This window comes from Adiantum capillus-veneris, chromosome 17 (assembly GCF_014529385.1).
Source record: "Adiantum capillus-veneris isolate H3 chromosome 17, ASM1452938v2, whole genome shotgun sequence".
NCBI lineage: Eukaryota > Viridiplantae > Streptophyta > Polypodiopsida > Polypodiales > Pteridaceae > Adiantum > Adiantum capillus-veneris.
Genome location: NC_140947.1, coordinates 128,252,310 through 128,267,677, shown reverse-complemented (window position 1 = coordinate 128,267,677; position 15,368 = coordinate 128,252,310). Strand labels below are relative to the sequence as shown.

Sequence of the window (15,368 nt, the reverse complement as noted above, 5' to 3'; positions counted from 1 at the left end):
AGCGGAAAATAACATGAACATAGTGATCATTTCATTAGAATAGATTCCTAATGAGATTAACAAGAGTGCTTGGGTGGAGAAAGCAACTAAAAGCATAACACCTAGTTAGATAGCATGAACAATACTTCAAAAGAGAGAGAAATTAAGCAATTGACAACAGTTGAGGACCGGATTTGCATGGAGCCGGTCCCCCCTCCAAAAGGCTTTGTATTATGGTTTCTCCCATCAAGAGAGACATTTTACAATACAATTTCTTGTGTTTCTTCAATACTAGCTAGTGCAATGAAGATGGAAACTTCATGCACTATGCAAAACACTTATCAAACACAACATCAATTCCCTCACGGTCTCAGACCCAAGACCTCACACACCTTCAAAGATGGTGAGAGCTAGCGGGGTATGAGAGTAGATTGAGAGGAAGGAGTATTCTTACGAGAAAGATGTACATGTCCTCACATAATCACTCATATTAGCATAGCTTAGCTTAGTAATTAGCATGGTAGAGGAGATGAGCATGCATTGAAGCTTGGCTCTTGGTTGGATTTGCATCACAAAGCCAAGAGTTGTTGGTGTAAGCCTTCCTTCTCACAGAAGGAGAGAGAGTCTTCTTGACTTCACACATGAGCTAGTGTGAGTGTGTAGGTGATAATGCCTTTGAAAAATCAGCCCCCTCTCTCTCTTGGTCGACCCCTCTTGCTATTTGCTCTTGCTAGCATCCTATTGGACCTCCCCAGGCTTAGCCAATGGTAATTAAGCAGCATAAAGTGATAGCCTTCTGACATGTGTCCCCCTTTCCCCTTTTGTGAGAGCTTTAGGTAATTATTTAATTCAACTAAACTCTCATTGGACCCCTTTGCCTCCTGGCCAATAGGAATCAGGCAAGCCATTGGGCTCTGAATGCTCATTGGTCCCCTTGGAAGACTGTCCAATAGTCTTCTAGAGAGCTTAATTCTTATTGGTTCTTTTATTAAGTGTTTCTAAATTAATTAAACTAGATTTACTCTAGCCTAATTCTCATTGGTCCACCTCCAAGGCCATCCAATAGGAATGGGGTACACCTTGTGGGCATCTGGGCTAGGGAGCTGACATGTGTCACTCATTCCCTTTGTGTAAAGGGAGCTTGTGTGTGTGTGTGTGTGTGTGTGCGTGCGTGCGTGTGTGTGTGTGTGTGTGTGTGTGTGTGTGTGTGTGTGTGTGAGTGAGTTTCTCTCTTATCCCCTACTTGCAAGGCTCACCCCCTCCTATGTAAGGATTGCCAAAGACTTTTGGGACACACACAAAACATCCAATTCCCCCAATGTTTGACCTTTGGACACAACCTTTGAATTTTGGAACCTTAACATTTTGGAAGTCTTAATGGGCTTAACCTTAGGGTCTTTTAAGCCCATTGTTGCACATGGCTCTTTTAGAGATGCCCCCCCCTTTGGATCCCTATTTTCCCTCCTTTGGATCCCTACCGTGGCCGGTCTGCTAGCTTAACCAATATTCTAGCTTTTTCTCCCCTGGCACTTCCCCATATTAAATGATCAGTTTAACATGAGAAAATCATTTAGGAGAATTAGATATTGATTATTATGACATTGGCGCGCGAGTTTGAGGCTGCAAGAGGAATCCCCTTCGTTATTGGTTCGATAGATGGTTCCCACATTCCCATCATTGCACCAAGGGACAACCATGTCGACTACTTCAATCGAAAAGGTTTCCACTTTATTTTGCTACAACTAACCGTATCTGCTAATTGTTCAATATGGAATTTTGATGTTGGATGGGCCGGATCACTGCATGACTCCTTGAATTTTACTAGAAGTGAGCTAGGACAAAGATGTGCAAAAGGGGAGTTAAGATTGTATCCGGCACGGCCATACATGCTAGTGCCTTTCAAAGGGTGCAAAGAAGGACTGTCACGCCTCAAGTACTACTGGAATTTCATTCAATCAAGTACAAGGATGCCAGTTGAGAGAGCTTTTGGAATGTTGAAGGCAAGGTTTAGAATTTTGTTAAAAAGATGTGACATGAATCTACGCTATGTGCCAGATCTTGTAGTAGCAGCTTGTCTTGTGCTTCACAACCTTTGTATTTTCCATGGAGAATCTTTTGATATGGAGTGGGTGCGGGAGGCAGAAGTAGGACTGGCGGGTCACGGTGGGCGTGCAATAGAGGATCAAAGAGCAGGTGGTACATCCATGATGGAGCTTATGGAAACACGGGAAGTCGGAATAGAGGAGGCTATGGAGCGTGCTCAAGGCAGCGATGAAGGAGGTTCCAATGATCTTGGAGTAGGCTCCGAGAGGCGAGACAGTATTGCAAAGGCAATGTACAAAGAGTAGGCACAAATGAATGTCCAAGAAATTTTTAAAAATGAGGCTTTAGAGGAAGTAGTTTCATCATCATCTTCAAGTTAAAGCTTTTGTAACAAATGCATTCAATTTAATAATTTTTATGCTATGGTTTGTACTATGCTTTATTGATGCAAATGTAAAATGCTTCTTCCTTTCACTCTTTGTTCTGCCGCCGCCCAATGTTCACACAAAACGGCGAAAGAAAATCGAGTGACTTTTTCTTCCACCCTCTGTGTGAACAAATGGGTGACGGAGATGTGCATTATGTAACTCTACCACCCGAAAAAGCAACTTTTGGAGCCTCTTTTTCGCCTCCTCAATGTGAACCCAGCCTTAAATTTTTTAGGTCTCGTTACTTGTTAAAATCCTCCTCTATTGGCATATACCGTAGCAAAATCCCTTTTATTTGTGACTTGCATTAAGCACATCATAAAATTACTCAAGCTCTGGCCTTACCAAAATCCTATACAAAAAGATCTCGCGCTCTCTCGCCCCCTACCCCGGTCACCTGGTCATCCGCGATTAGCACCGGCAACATCGCCCCCTACCTTGTTGCTTTCCACGCCGAGCTTAAGTACGACATAGCGCAAACACTATTTCTTTACGTATTCTCTTTGTTAAACAAGCAGAGTAGCAGATAGAAGAGCATTACCAGGTTAGCCGCCATTGATTTCATAACTAGTTTCTGGTTTGGGCATCTTTTTGTCAGGTTAGGCATCGTTTCTCTTCAATTCTCTTGTGCACGGTTGCCACGGTGTGGGTTTTCATGATCATTAGTCATGTGGATGTCTATGGAACTTTGGAAGGCTGCCTGTCTTGAAAAGTTCTGCGATTTTGGATAAACAAGTTGAGCTCAGGTGGGCAGGATATTGGTGCTTGTTGATGGGCATATATTGTTATCCTTTTGTTTATAGTGGCGGATCATATTGATTTTTATGAGACTAGTAAGAAGCTCCCTTGGCATATGCATGCCCCTTTTAAAGAAAAGCTTCATGTTGTATCCCTCCAATCTTTCTACATTCGAAACCTGTATTTTGTGGAGTGGGAGAGCATTTTTCATTATCCTGCAGTTTTCTGCGCGTTCATATAAGCTGCGAGAGTTCATCAGCTTTCCCCCCCACCCCCCACCAATTTACTGCTTCCATGTGCTGCATTTGACTCCCTCAAAGTTGTTGAAATAAAAAAATATTATCAAGCTTGCTCATTGGAAACGTTTTCTTATTCATGTCATGCTTGGCACCGTAAAACAGCACTTGTTACTGATGCCAAAAGAGACCCAGCATATCGCAACGGAAATGGAAGTGGAGCCTCTCCAGCTGCTTGAGAATATAGCGCCCCTGCCACCTGATGGTGAAGAGGTGCATGGATCTCCACGCAGTCCAAGAGAATTGTGGAGGAAGGTGAAGCGGAAGTACCACTTAGTCGAGTTTCATGCTCTTCCTGACTACTTGAGAGACAATGAGTTTATACTGGCACATTATCGAGCTAATTGGCCACTGAAACAGACGTTATGGAGCATTTTCACTATTCACAACGAGACATTGAACATATGGACGTAAGGGTTAACTTTCTTTATACATAGGGTTCAAGACGAGTTATTCTGATATGTTCTTTCATGTGAATGCATGTCCTTTATTTATAAACTTTTTCTGACAACTGATTAGTAATTTGAAGCTTCACTTTTGGAGTGCAGTCATCTAATTGGCTTCATCATATTTCTTGGCTTGACCATCTACACAATTATGAAGTTACCGGCTGTGGTGCCCATGCCTGCAATACCAGGACTACCACATCTACCGAACATGTCAGATCTGCAGAAAATTCCGAAAGACTTACTAAGCTCAATATCGGCATCTTTAACTCATCTACATGTTCCAGAGATGATCACCAATGCGTTTCCAGAGGGGTTGAATTTGCACATACCAGAGGTCTTATCAAACTGCTTGCCAGAAGCTCTGCTTTCAGCGAATCGGACGAACCAATGTGTGCTTGTAAGTCTTATTATACAATGGACAATTATTTTTTGTGCTGTTTCTTACTCTCAGCTTTAGTCTATAAAAACTAGGTCAGCATACGTGTGCTTTTGTGTGGGGCATTTGTTTGTTTTTGGAAGAGCTTGGGATCAAATGCGTCTGCCATTGGACGTATGACATTGTGGTTCTTCAGCTCCGGAATTTGTTGTAGTGATACGGATTTATTCATTGTCACTTGGAATGTTTATGGGTTGCACCATGCAAGTACTAGTGGCCCGCAGAAGCTCCTTTTGAGACAGGATTTGGACATGCATGTAGTTGGATGAGGATAACACTAATAGATATTAGATATGCAGCTTATGTAGAAGCACAAGTTTTCGTTTGCACATTCCTGTTGACGTAGGAAGCTACTTCCTGTGCCTCTTATACCTACTAGGAGTGTGCAGGTGGAGTCTTGGACCTATGCATCGCAGTGGAGGTGTATTCAATGTTGCGATCGTGGATGATTGGAGGGCAATCACACCACTTTCTTCTTTGTAGTGGAGAGATGCTTGGAATAGGTTCATGTTTGCACTATTGCTGTGGATGCTGGGCATACGTCCTCTTTTGCCTGCAGTTTAGAGTCACTGCACTTTATTCTGGGGTTAGCGTCATTGGCAGGGCCATTTGCTAGAGAAGTTGGATCAGTTCTACATATGTCGCTGGCTGTGTCATATGGTGGTTCCATGACGATTTGACCTTGCTTGGTCCTCTCTGATCGTACTCTGGTTTCCATGCATATTTGGTTTGATCTTTTTTCTACAGCTAGTTGAGGGTCATGCATTCCGGCCTCACTTCTATTGAGACCAGAGACTACATGATGCTCTGTGGTCTACTCAGTCTATTGATGCATGTTACATCGAGGATCTGGCTCAACAACTTGCCTCATGTCTTGTTGCATCGAGTGTCGCGTGTAGAGATGTATAATCTATGATGAGGCGAGTAGTGCAGCGCTGGGATAAAGATTTGCATGCCACTCTTGGCTCTTTACACAGATTGATAGAGGAGTTTCCAGAGGATGCTTAAGAGAGAGTCTCCTTCATGTTCAGCGGGAGAAATTTGGTTTCACTTATTATGCTTTGGTTTCGACATGGGTTATCAAAGCATAGATGAATAACGATCTCTTTCTGCATTTTTGAGAGAGACCCTTGGGGAGCACTGTTCGGGCACTCAGATGCTTCAGGTGTCTTGCACATAGACCTTGGTGAGGTTCTTTCTTCTGTCTTGGATTACTGCTCTTTACTGTTTAATGATGATTCTGCCATATTTGCCATTTCAGTTGTGAGAGAAGAGGAGGTTTGGTCTGTTATCACGGATATGTAGAATGCTTTGATAGCTCTGTTCAATCTTCAGGAGATGCGTGATACTGTGATTGGTATTGAGAGTGCTTGTCCGAGGGTGGAACACTGTTTGGGAAATCAGAGATGCTTCATGTGTCTTGCACATAGACCCTGAGGAGGTTCTTTCTTCTGTGTTGGATTAAGTCTCTTCACTGTTTACTGCTGAGTCTGTCATGATGCCATTTCAGTTGCGAGAGAGGAGGTTTGGTGTTACCACGAGTATGTAGCATGCTTTGATATCTCTGTTCAATCTCAGAGAGATACATGATACTGTGCTTGGTACTGAGAGTACTTATTGTCCAATGGAGAATCTACCAATTCTTCCTATACTCTTGGGGTATACTGTGCCATGCATTGTTCTTTGTTTACGATATACTTTTGATATTTTTCGGGTGCCTTTTATGTTTGGGCTCATTTCTCTCATATGAGGGGTGGTAATAGCTCTCTTCTTGGTGGTGAAAACCTATCACTCTCATTTCCTTTGTGAACAAGATATTGCCATGGATGATCCGAAGAGTGCACGGTGCGTGCGGAGAGGGAGAAGAAGAGTAGACATGCGATGTAGGTGGAGCTCAGGCCGGGTTCAGACGAGCACGGCAGAAATCTTCGAGCTCGTTGACTGCCTCTAGGCAGCTGTTCACAAGAGGCTGAGGAAGCAATGTAGGGTAAAGGTTGAACAATTTGGCATCCAATCAGCGCTAGGCTAGTGGTTGTGCTGCAACCCGGCACCTGAGCGATGTGTGATCAACCTGCGCTCTCCGCAATTTTCGTTGAAAAGTGCCCGGTAGCACATCGTTTTCGAGGGAGGGTGTCACAAACGGGAGCGCATAACAGTAAAAAATATACTCCGATAAATAGAATTCATCACTTAATACTGAAGTCAGAGGATATAATAGAGAAATAGAGAGAAAGTTGATGGTTCCTGGAAGCCTTGGCTTCCTATTCCTAGGGCAAAACCATATTCCAAGGAACTTCCGTTCCTTATTCCGAATCCTCAAGAACCAAGGTTCTCGCCTCTGGATCTCACCTTCAAGACTCAGGGTATAGCATCCCTGAAACTTTCTTCCGACTCGGTTTCTCTTCCCGCAGAACAACTCTGCTTTCCCGAACACGAAGTCCTTACTTGGGAATCCCAACTTCCGGATCACAACTTGAGAGAATACCTCTCTCCGATCCGTGGATCTACTTCCCAAACTTGGGTACGAAACCCTTGGGCTGATCTGGCTCTAATTCCTCAGAGCCCTTTCTCTTGCAGAGGCTCATACCCTCCTCTGCTCCTACTCCCTCGTGAAGAGGAAGTACACTTGCAAACACACACAAACGCGGGACAACAATTCATATGGCGAATCCACAATTGATACCTCTCGCTCTTTGCGCGGGAAAAGCGACCTCCCTGCTTCGTAGTCTCGCGAACTCTTGCGTCTTCTAGCAGCAGAGTCTCCTCTTGCTGGCGCTGGCAACTCCTTTTTTGACAGGGTGTGTGATGCTTTTATAGCTCCTTGGCCACGGCAGGAATAGCTGAGCGCTGGTTGCCCGCGTAGAGATCGCGGCCTTTTTTTTTTTTTTGGCTCTTCTGCCAGAAAGAGAGAGAAATCGCTGGTTGGTTTTTGTTGCTTTATTTTCCAGGTGGTCACTTTTAAAAATGGTTTGAATCTGCCCAAAAACTCAATAAAACGTTTTAAGTTAAAAACAATGCTTTCACAGCACTTCCCAGGCATCCCTGGATGCAATGACATGCACAGTTGCAATGCAGACATAGACTTCCTCACGGGAAAGCATCTGCTTTCCCGAAAAGCAACCTGCTTTCTCAGAAAGCAATTGTATTTTCTCAAAGTTTCCTCTAAGCCAATGATGCAATCACATGCACAGTTGCAATGTAGACATAGACTTCCTCGCGGGAAAGCATCTACTTTCCTGAAAAGCAACCTGCTTTCTCAGAAAGCAATTGTATTTTTTCAAAGTTTCCTCTTAACCCATCTTCATTCAAGTGCTTGCTCTTCCTTGTGCACAATTCTCACACAGTTCGGAATTTCCTCTCGACTATGGATATTCCCTTTCCGATGCACCGGTCACTCACCTTGTGACGCATGAGGAATACACATCACCTAGTCCTTTCCTACCGAACTTATGGTCTATGTCACCCATCCTATGACGCATCAGAGATGTCCGTTCTCGGATGGTCGGATATTTCTTCTCGATGCTCCTCGTCACCCATCCGATGTGACACATCAGAAGTACATGTTTCTGGTGGCCTTACAGATATTCCCTTTCACAGTGCTCCCGTCATTACTCTGAAAGATGCACTAGGAATACTCTGTACTCGGATGTCTCCAGTGTCACGTGACACATCCAACCCTATGTGTCCGTGGACAAGCTACACCATAACAGGGTTTCCGTCAGTCCAGTCAGTCTAGATTAAAAGTGATCTGGCACTTTTGTGAGTCTATTCGTAGACCGTGCATGCCCAGTCACTTAGTATAGATGCATATCCTCTGGTTGCACACAGCATGATCATAAACATTCCCATTAGAATCCATTAGATCAGTTAGGGAATTTTCCAGTGCATTTAGCCTATTTTCCCTATTTTTGACATTTTTCACTTATTAATTTAAGTGACTTTCCAACAAAAGTAGGTAGGGCAATTTGGGTAAGAAAATATATAAGCAAACCAAAGTTAGCACTAAATGGCAGATGAGCAAGGAGTACAACAGGCCTTTGGCAACAGGTCCTCCCCTCTCTCAGCAAGAACCCCTCAAGCACCCATTGCCTAGCGTTTCCACTTCCCAGCAGCCTGGCGTTTTGGTCCCAAGCTTCATCGCCAGCAGCTTCAACCCTAGCGTTTTGTAGCATCGCCAGCAGCCTTTTTGCCTTGGCGTTTTCAGCAAGATCTGGACCGCTTTGCCTCCCTTGCAACTAGCGTTTTCATCACCATCAGAGGGCTGCAAATTACCAGCGTTTTCAGCTTTCATTCGCAGCATTTCAGCAGCGTTTTCAGCCATAGATCACAGCAGCCATCAGCGTTTTTGTCAAGCAGATTCAGCCTCGAAAAACGCAGCCAAACCTGCGTTTTTCAGCAGTCCAAAACAGCCCCGAAAATTCAGCAGTTAGCGTTTTTGGACAACAGTTAGAAGCTTGCAGATTTCAGACCTTAGGTCAGTGTTTCCATTCCCGTTGTCGTCACCGACATAGCCCCGAGTTGCATCAGTCCATGCATCATCATTGTACCCATCTGTGCAATCAATAGTAGACCACTCTCGCCGACGAGAGTGGGGCCTTCAGAGGAGGGTTTTACAACGTCTCTAGTGTCGTATCTCTCCTCTCTCTATCTCTCAGTCTCATACACTTGCACGCACAGTGTCCACTAACTTTGTTCGTGATCATAGCACTCTCCATCAAGAACGGAAGGCTCTCCCTTCCATAAGAAATAAAAGGAACCTTGAGAAAGAACAACATTCATTCCGTTGCACCTAACATCCAGTGAGAAAAACCCTCTCACTTAAACTTCCAATAATTCATTTATAATTATTTTTCCTCGTTCCAAGCGAGAAAACCCTCACTTATAAATCCAATAATCCATTTAGAATTATTTTTCTGGCAGATAAAGCCAATTTAGCACATCCCTCTCACTTATAAAGAGTTGTCCTCAACTGTAGAGATCCAACTGAACTGTCGGGGAGAAACCGGAAAGATTCTATATCTTGCTCAATGGTGAGTTGAGCTAGTTCTTTCTCAAAAGAGAACTTAAAGAATTAAATTAAACAAAAATTCAATAATTCAATACTTACCTAACCGGTTCATGTCGTTCCTCTAGTACCTTGAGGATATTCTTCACCAATCATCAATCTAACGAGGCACGTAGGCAACTTGTCATTCACGTGTTTCCAACAGTTCGGAAGTTTCCTTATCCAAAAATCTGCTAAGTCAATTCCACCTTCTCATTCTTGAGAAAAGTTATTCTCCTAGAAGTGAAGCTAGGTGTTCGTGCTTGCGCATAACCTTGCGCTATTAGTTGTGAGGATATTAAACCTCTTGTGTTCTCCCGCATAGGGCATGTCCAGAGCATTAAGCTCATGTGAATCTTCTTGTGGCAGATAAAATGTGCCATCTTACCAAAGTAAGTTCGTATTCCGGGCCTTTGCTGTGGGTAGGCAAATTGTTCTGATCCGAAGATCCCTTGTGCATTGCCGCACGTCTTTCCGCGTTTTTCCTCGAGCGGACTGTTATCACCTGCAGTGTTTTCTTTACGTCTACTTTCTTTACGCCTACTTGCGTCTATTTCGTGCAGAAATCATCAAGAGTTTTTCACCTAGCAAGCATCTAGGATTGTTCGCAAAATCTTAGGCAAATAAAAGTTCTAGCTATACCATTCTGTGAACATAAGTTCAAACTCGGTCCACTCAAGGGTGAACCCGCTTTAGATCTCAAGAATGTTCTCCCATATGTGGTTAAAGTAATTCTTACCATTTTAAAACGGTTGGCAAATTATACTCTTACGAACATAATAGTTCGAATTTATTCCATCAGCGTATAAATGCTACTTGATCTGCTCATGGAGATACCGCAACCAAAAGTTGCTGCTGTAATGGTAAAAGCACATAGCGTACTCAATGATCAACGACCATCAAAAAACCTCTTCTCCATAGAGAAACTCAAATTCCTTCTACTGAACACATCTCAAATAGAGATTCTTGTGTCGGAATATCCTTGCGCGCAAAAGGAGAGTATAACAAACTCCCGTCTAGTTCCTGAAAAGGAAGTTGGTTCATCTCATTCCATTTAGCAGAAAAAAATTCCACTAGTAGATGACCCACCGTGGCATAAGTCTGCATCTTCGTGTGTTATCCATGTACTCAAAGGTGTACATATTCTTAAGCTGTGTTAGAGTTTTGGTGAACTTGGGAAATTACCTTCCCTTCGTAAGATCTTTAGAGCGAAGACGCTCAACCTGACGATTCCTTGGCTCGATCTTAGAGCAAACCCGCTCATCAAATAAACTGGGATTTCGAATTTGGAATTCTATGAGCATAGGCCAAGGGTGTCTCTCGTGCTCCTTTCCTCATAAAGAGAGTGCTCATTCACTTGTGCAAAAGGCACTACCATATCTTCCCTTACCGGGTAAGGGGTGTAGGCTCATAGGGTACTCAAGCTTGATAAAAGCTTCTTTTTTCTCTAAAACTCGGAATGGTTCCTTCATAATGTCCTACCCGCAATAGCAGGTAATTTGTTAGGAAACTTGGATACTAGATCAATCAGTAACCTTCCGGATGGTTGAGCAAACCAATTCTTGCGACATCTGCTACCTTTGAGTAATGCCCAACAGTATTGCTCATGCAGGTCGAGCATATATATGTGGACGGCATGTTCAGAGTCCAAATTGGTAAGGCCCTCCCTGAAGACAGTGGTGTATTGATCAAATGACATCGTTTTCATCGAGAGGCTTTGAAGCCTAGTGCATGCCTTCAGTGGGATCCTTTCTGGTGAAGTGATTGTAGAACTTTGCACAAAAGTCAACCCACATCGCGGGTTTTTTGGTCATGTCACACCACCAGATGATTGCGACACCATTCAAGTACCTACGTCCAATTACGACCAGTTGATATTGTGCTAATTCTTTCTATCTTTTGTGGTGTGTATGCACTATTAACTACCTCATTTTTGTGCTAATTCTTCCGATTTAATGCTTCTTTTACTGCTAGGTTTCATTGTGGCTGAGTCTGCCCTTGATCTCCGGATTCTTGACAAAAACTCAGTACGCTGAACTTTGTGTTGATGTATGCTCATGTGTGTGTGTGTGTGGTGTGTGTTGTGTTCGGGAGCATATGTTAGTACCTAGTTCTACACCCACTATTGGGCACTGACGACGTTAGTGGGGATGTCATGGTATTTAGTCAATACTATGCATGATGGAGATGATGGTTATATTGTCTTGTGGGTGACTATCACGGGTCTGTACCTTGCACTTTCCTTCAAAGGTGAATATGGGCTAATCCTGGATTCATCTAGGTATATTTTTTAGTCGTATAGGGGACATGCAGACTTCACATTGTGAAGTTTTTGTCCGAGATACGACCAGTTGATATTGTGCTAATTCTTTCTATCTTTTGTGGTGCGTATGCCCTATCAACTACCTCATTTTTGTGCTGATTCTTCCGATTTAATGCTTCTTTTACTGCTAAGTTTCATTATGGCTGAGTCTGCCCTTAATCTCTGGATTCTTGACAAAAACTCAATACGTTGAACTTTGTGTTGATGTATGCTCATGTGTGTGCGTGTGGTGTGTGCTGTGTTTGGGAGAATATGTTAGTACCTAGTTCTACACCCACGATTGGGCACTGACGACGTTAGTGGGGATGTCGTGGTATTTTGTCAATACTATGCATGATGGAGTTGATGGTTAGATTGTATTGTGGGTGACTACCACGGGTCTGTACCTTGCACTTTCCTTCAAAGGTGAATCTGGGCTTATCCTGGTGTCACCAACTGATGACGTGGCTGCCCCTGAGCTAAACCCTAATTTTTGGAAACCCTAACCCTAAAAGCTGCAAACCCTAAAACCTGTCAGAAACCCTAACTCTAACCCTAAAACCTGCAAACCCTAAAACTTGCTAGAAACCCTAACCCTAATGGTAGCAAGGAAATCCCGAAAAGTGCGGAGGCAAGATGACGTGGCACCGTACGGCAGAATTCCGAAAACTGCGGCGTGATTTATGCTGATGCTTTTTAGCTACGCAATTGGAGAAGAGAGAGAGACATTGTGTAACAAACTGTTGACGTGTCAAAACCCTAATTTTGCTGAAACCCTAACCCTAAAATCAGAAACCCTAATTCTGCCCAAAACCCTATTCTGTTGAAACCCTAACCCTAAAATTTGAAACCCTAATTCTGCCCAATACCCTAATGTTGTTGAAACCCTAACCTTAAAATCAGAACCCTTAATTTTGCCCGAAACTCTAACCCTAAAATCAAAACCCTAACCCTAACCCTAACCCTAATTTGCTGACGTGGCGGGCTGACACGCGGCCTGCTGTACGGACACTAGCATGATTTCCAAAAAGCTGGCAGCTTTTGGCATTGCTTTTTGGACCAAAATCTTTTGAGTTTTGAAGGCTTTTCACTGTAATTGCTTTTTAGGCCAAGGGCCTTTAAATATGAGGTTAGGGCTCATTCTCTGGCATGCTTCCTGGAGAAGGTGCAGAGTTTGGAGTACCGGCTTGTACTGTGTTGATGCAATATAAAGAAATACCGAAAGGGGCGCCCAGGTTTGGGGCCAATACTGTGTGGGGTGGAATTTCGCCACTCCGTGTCGTGTGTCGTCTCTCTCTCTCTCTCTCTCTCAGTTGTTATTGAAGTGCTAAAAGTCTGTTCAGTCTGTTCTTTTCTATTGGCACGTGGTGCCCGTCTTGTGACACTTTGCTTTATTTTCGGAAGCTCAAGAGAGCTTGTTAGAGAAAGAGCCTTTGCTTTTATTTTTAGGCTTTTGGGGCTCTGCTTTTGGCAACCCTTGTAAATAACCAAGTGATTTGGGCTCCCACTCTGCAGAGCATCTGGACGCAGAGTCTGAGAATGAGACTCAACCACTCTTGTACTTTGATCTGATTAATACAAAAAGAAATACCGAAAGGGGCACCAATCTTTGGGGCCAATATCTCTAGGCATGGAACTCCGCCGGGCCATTGCAAATCTATTCTGAACTGTGAACTGTTTTGAAGTGGTTATTTGGTGCTGTCGTGATTGATTCTTGACTTGGAGTGTCCAAGTCTGTTACACCTGGATTCATCTAGGTATACCTAGGAAGCATCTACGTTCACCTTCCAGATGCTTTCACTCCTGCTTACGGTGTTTCTTATGTGCACTCAGGCCCTTGGTTGTGGGTTGGCCACCCTTTTGCCCTCCTCGTAAGGATTCTAGGCACATATAGGGTGTGCGCTATGCATTTTGCCCTTGGCTCACTATATCAGTGCAGCCCCTATCCACTCTCCAGTCATCTTGTATCATTATGCTGTGGAGTTATTGAGTTGCCGGCTTCACCCTCTCTCTCTCTCTCTCTCTCTCTCTCTCTCTCTCTCTCTCTCTCTCTTGTTTCCGTGTTCGTGTTTCTCTTCGCTGCACACAGTGACTGTATTTTAGGGGCATATGATGACGATAGCAGGTTATTTTGTATAATGAGTTAATGCTGTGCTGGGTTGAACTTATGGCTGGTAAGTTTTTAACTTGAACTTTCTTAGAAGGAAGGTAACTTCAATGGGACTTTGAGGTATATGTATTTTTAAGGGATAATCTAAATAAAATCTATCTATGTCAAATGTTCTGGATTCTTGTAGAAGATCGATGAACTATCAACTTGCACTTTTAGTTGGGTTGTGTGCAGACTTATCGGGATTTAAGTTTTCTTTTTGCTCACATGGTTAGGCTCATATTTTTTTGCAGACAAGTGTGAAGGATGATGTGGCTAACATGATTGCTCCATTGTTTTGGAAGCCCATCCCAAGGTGGCCATTCTTCATATTCTTGGGCGGTGCGATGTTCTGCCTCTTGGCTAGCAGTGTCTGCCATCTTTTCACGTGCCATTCAGAGCGCGTTGCTTACATAATGTTGCGCGTCGATTATGCTGGGATTGCTGCGTTGATTGCGTCCTCCTTTTACCCCCCGGTGTACTACTCATTTATGTGCAATCCCGTATTAAGGAACATATATTTAACATTCATCACAGTTGTGGGTATAGCCACAGTACTGGTTTCATTGGTGCCCGTATTCCAAAACCCGGAGTACAGGAAAGTGCGTGCAGGATTGTTCTTTGGGATGGGGCTATCGGGGATTGCACCGGTGATGCACAAGCTAATATTGTTTTGGGGAGAACCGGAGGCTCTCTACACCACCATTTATGAGATGGCTATGGGATTCTTTTATGGTCTGGGAGCACTTGTGTATGCAACTAGGGTCCCTGAAAGGTGGAAGCCAGGCCGATTTGATATTGCAGGGCACAGCCACCAATTATTCCATGTTTTGGTTGTTGCGGGCGCCTACACTCATTATCATGCCGGTTTACTCTATCTAAAGTGGCGAGACATGAAGGGCTGTGTCCCCCATTGATTTAACATATACATACAATTATCCACTGTATTGTGTATAGTTTTCCTAAGTCAATCTGGTTCAAGATTCCATTGGAGGAGTTATGAGGGCTTGACTCTCTGGTTTCTTCTCCATGCATGCTGTAAACATTTGTATAGAGATAATGAAACTGTGCATGTGCATCATGTAAGGAAACTCTCTCTCTCTCTCTCTCTCTCTCTCTCTCTCTCATCACAAATGGGTCAAACAGGTTTTGAGCTCTCGTGGGATTGTTTTCATAACATCCCCAAATTAAAGTGGTTTTTGAGCAATTACGCAATCCCCCCCCCCCCCCCCCCCCCCCCCCCCCCCCCCCTCTCTCTCTCTCTCTCTGTGCGCGCAAAAAAAAGAGAGTTAATTTTTACTCCTAGAAACCCCTTGGAGATGCCCAAAATTGAACCTCATCAGGACATGGGAAGCTAGACAAAAAGCTGATGCAACTAAAATATCCAATAGTAGCTAGGTTGTGGCTGTAAGTCTCAATGAGAGAGAGAGAGAGAGAGAGAGAGAGAGAGGGGGGGCTAGGGCTTGCTAAAGTTTTCTTTCTTCCTTAACGAAGAAAATAGGTG

At 43.7% G+C, this 15,368-nt stretch overlaps 1 protein-coding gene across 3 annotated transcripts; it reads left to right on the top strand.

Moving 5' to 3' along the window:
• Positions 1-2,764: 2,764 nt before the first annotated feature.
• On the top strand, positions 2,765-14,955 carry LOC147438054 (heptahelical transmembrane protein 4-like). 3 transcript variants are annotated; one of them, XM_086487429.1, is made up of 5 exons: positions 2,765-2,913; positions 3,049-3,196; positions 3,590-3,894; positions 4,033-4,330; positions 14,119-14,955. In XM_086487429.1, the coding sequence occupies exons 3-5, from the start codon at positions 3,602-3,604 to the stop codon at positions 14,779-14,781; spliced, it is 1,254 nt and encodes a 417-aa protein (XP_086343555.1). In that variant the 5' UTR covers positions 2,765-2,913; positions 3,049-3,196; positions 3,590-3,601; the 3' UTR covers positions 14,782-14,955. The 3 variants fall into 3 exon arrangements, with proteins under 3 accessions (XP_086343555.1, XP_086343557.1, XP_086343554.1); XM_086487431.1 differs by lacking the exon at positions 3,049-3,196 and having other exon boundaries at positions 2,766-2,913; XM_086487428.1 differs by lacking the exon at positions 3,049-3,196 and having other exon boundaries at positions 2,790-2,994.
• Positions 14,956-15,368: the final 413 nt, after the last annotated feature.